General features: G+C 40.3%; 1 protein-coding gene across 1 annotated transcript; it reads right to left on the bottom strand.

Moving 5' to 3' along the window:
- Positions 1 to 2,776: 2,776 nt before the first annotated feature.
- Positions 2,777 to 3,454, bottom strand: LOC149148044 (uncharacterized). The gene has a single exon (XM_089442054.1). The coding sequence runs from the start codon at positions 3,452 to 3,454 to the stop codon at positions 2,777 to 2,779; it is 678 nt and encodes a 225-aa protein (XP_089298180.1).
- Positions 3,455 to 3,700: the final 246 nt, after the last annotated feature.

Here is a 3,700-nt window from a genome sequence, read left to right as displayed (position 1 = left end):
TGACAGTAAGGGAGTACACTGAAGAGTTTTATCGAGTGAACTTAGGGGTTTGTTATACAAGGGACACCCCGGAGAAAAAAACCAGGTATGTAAAGGGTTTAAGGTTAGAAATCTTAGATGAAATTAGTATTCTTTCTCCGAATAATATTGAAGAAGCATATCAGAGTGCTATGAAAGCTGAAGAGAAAATTACTAGAAAACAAAATGCCAGGAGAGGATGGGGAACCAGCAGAGGAAGAGGACAACATTATGGCAAAGGGAAAACTGCTAGCAATAATGAAGAAGGCAATAGTTCTAAGGCTTCTGGAACAACAGAAGGAGGTGAAAGCATGAGAGGTGGTAGGCCATATCAGTACGACAGGGGAAATGGCCTAGGCAGAGGAGTTGGTTATCAATGCTACAGGTGTCACAAGTGGGGATACAGATCGTTTGAATGCCCTAAGGCAGAACAAGCTGGACAGAGGGGTGCATATGTCGCACAACTAGAAGAAGTAGAGGCACCTCCCCATGAAGCAAAAAATGCTCCAGAAACAGGGGAAGCCCTAGTTTTGAACAAGGTGTTGCTGAAACCAACCAAAGAAATAGCTGAACAAACTCAACGGAAAGCTTTGTTTCGGACAGTTTGTAAGTCACATGGTAAGTGTTGTAAGCTGATTATTGACAATGGAAGTACAGATAACTTGGTGGCCATAGAGATGGTGGAAAAGTTTGGGTTGAAGTGGTTGAAACACCCCACCCCTTACAAAGTTTCATGGCTGCAAAAAGGCCATCAGTTGATGGTAGATGAACAATGCAAAGTGGAGTTTCATATCGGCAGATATAAGGATAAGGTCATTTGTGACATAATGCTGATGGATGTATGTCACAAACTGCTAGGCAGGCCATGTCAGTATGATAGGAAGGTGGTACATGATGGAAAGACAAACTGTTACAAGTTTGTTAAGGATGGGATCAAGCACACGCTTGCGCCTATCAAGGAGGAAGAAACAACAGGGACAAGTGAGACAAGAGTATTGTTAATGAGTGGGAAATAGTTTCTGAAACAAGTTGAGGACATGTTGAGGGCCCCGAAATCAGGTCGTCAACAAGGGGGATACCCACCCAGTCCGGAACCTGGTTGGCAGCTCCTTGCCCATTTGGAGTAGCGGGTCTGACTGGGGGTAATGGGACCAGTTTCCCAATGTGAAGGGTGTGCGTGTGTGTAGAGTTTGATGGTATTGATTTAAAGGTTTTTCTAAGCTAGTCCTAATTCTAACTGCTAAACTAACTCTATACTAATGTAATCTAATAAAGAAAAACAATACATCTAATCTACGCTAACCCGAGGTGTTTTCTTTTGTTATGCGATCTAGAAAGATTTCAAACAACAACTGGTAATAAAGATCATTCAGCTATTATCAGAATATAAATCAATAAAGATAAACCACTTTGCATAAGAAGTTAGGCAGAACAGTTGTGAACAGCATATCGCGTAATTAGTTATTCATATGTCAAGCATAAATAAATGACTCCACCGTACAGAAGTGCCAAATGGTAATAGATACATTCTTACAGTAGCATATAAAGAACTCAACTGCATATCACTTTAGGAATACTAGGAGAATTTAGTCAAGAGATAAAAGTACCATTTATGACTGACTTCACTAATAAACTTCAAGCAATAATGACTTATTTCTACTTGTTCTAATATCTGCTAAGAGTACAGAAGTGCAACATCAGTAACAGACATTAAAATGCAAACATAAATAAATCTCGATCCATCCATTCATCAAAAACCTCCTCCGAGGGTGTAGAAGTGCATGTTCTGAGGACAAGTTTTTTGACAGATTTCCGGACCCTTCTCTAAATGCCATGAGAAGGGTTAAATACTGCTAACTAATTAATCTTATTTACACGAATTTAGGGAAACGGCTTCAAATCACCGCCCTTTACTAAAAGCAAATTTATTTCTAAAACTTAAATCTAATTTCTGACCGTTTCTGTATATTCCCTTTAGTGTTGTAAACAGTGCAACGTTTGCCTGGGAAGAGTCGGCTGGCTGCCTTCTTCTTTCGCTCGGGAGATGAAAGTGGAAATAACAAGATCTGGAAACTCCTTCTGACAGACCAGAAGATATTTTCGAAAATCTTTCTCTAGCTGGGTGTATTCGCTGCGTATATACTTAGCACAACCCAGATTCTTCTCGAACTGATTTTGTTGTTGCTATTTTGGTTTCTGGTCGTGCGAATGACTGAGTGAGTTAGGAGCCGTGTTGTATGGGCAACTCCCTGTGTCGAGAATTTCTTCCGTTCTTTGTTCCAGGCTTTTCTGGAGCATCCTCCTTCTCTTGCGCTTCTTTCTCTGCTTTTTTTTTTTTTTCCGAGGAAAAAAGCACAACTTTTTATTATTACTGTAAAACGTTTTTGTACATATTGTTCAAAAGCCATGAAGTGGCTCAATAAGAACACATTCTGCTCAACCCATAGGGAGCTATTCTGCTGAGATATGTAAAAACTGATGGAGTCTTCCTCCCGGGAGGATGTAAAAACAGTATAACAACATGACATAAGTAATCCTGGGGTCACCTTCTCAGAAGGATAAACAACCCCAAATAAACCAAAAACTGTAAATGTCTGTCGTCCAGTGCTAATATAAAAAAAAAGTTTTAAATATAGTCTGATATCTATATGCTATAAGCTGGTACTGAAGTCTGTAAAGGAAAAAGTATATACAAAGACAAAAGCCGATATACAAAATCTGAGAAAAAAGCTGTCAAAAATGTAGATATTTACTGAGATCAAAGAGCCTGTGCATAAGGGGGCTGATCTGTTCTGAAAGACTGCCCCTGTCTGGTTTCTTCTATCGCCCAGCTGCCCGGATCCTGTTGTAGACCAGCCTTAGATAGCTGATCTGCCTCCTCATTCCTGTCCCTGTATATATGGCAAATTGAAAACCTGTTAAAATAAGACTTCAGATAAGAAATTTCTTCAACAATTGTTTTCAAAATCTGGTTTTGACAATTTGCATATCCATTGACCCAATTTATGACATTTTGTGAGTCTCCAAAAATCTGAATGGTGTTGATGTTTCTGTAATGAAGCCAGCATAAGAGGTATCTCAAGGCCGAGAGTTCAGCGAAGTTGTTTGTGCCAGTACCCAAACCAATAGAAGCTTTTAAAGAATGTTCCGGATTGATGTGGATATACAGTCCTGCTCCAGCTCTATTATTTTGGGAGGCCCCATCAAAATAGCCACACGGAATACCCTCCTGAATATTGATATGTTTTTGTTTTGTTTTGGAATTTTTGTCCTCGGGAGGAGGCAAAGCTGAATAAATGGCTGAGATATTAGTGGCTGTGACAGAGGAAGGTGTATCCTTATCATGAAACAGACTCTTGTTTCTAGCAAGCCAAACTCCCCAACAGAAAATAAGTGGCAGATTCCTCATATTCCCTTCGGATAGGATTTCCACCATTTCCTCCAAGCATCATCCAAAGGATCTTGCCCCCACTGAGATTTAACCTTAAGAAGAGCAGTGACCTCCTCCCAGATCTTCCTTGAGAGAACACAGGTGGTGAAGAGATGATTGGTGGTTTCCTCATCAGATTTACATAAGGGGCATCGCCCTGGCCCAAATAAAAACCTTTTCTGTAATGTTTCCCATGTTGGAACCTTCCATTTTAGTATGCCCCAAAGAAAGAGCCTAGACTTGGCAGGGCAT

Source organism: Pinus tabuliformis, chromosome 9, assembly GCF_031772625.1.
Source record: "Pinus tabuliformis cultivar Carrire ecotype Pingquan chromosome 9, CPIR1, whole genome shotgun sequence".
Lineage (NCBI taxonomy): Eukaryota > Viridiplantae > Streptophyta > Pinopsida > Pinales > Pinaceae > Pinus > Pinus tabuliformis.
This window is presented reverse-complemented; position numbering and strand designations above follow the sequence as displayed.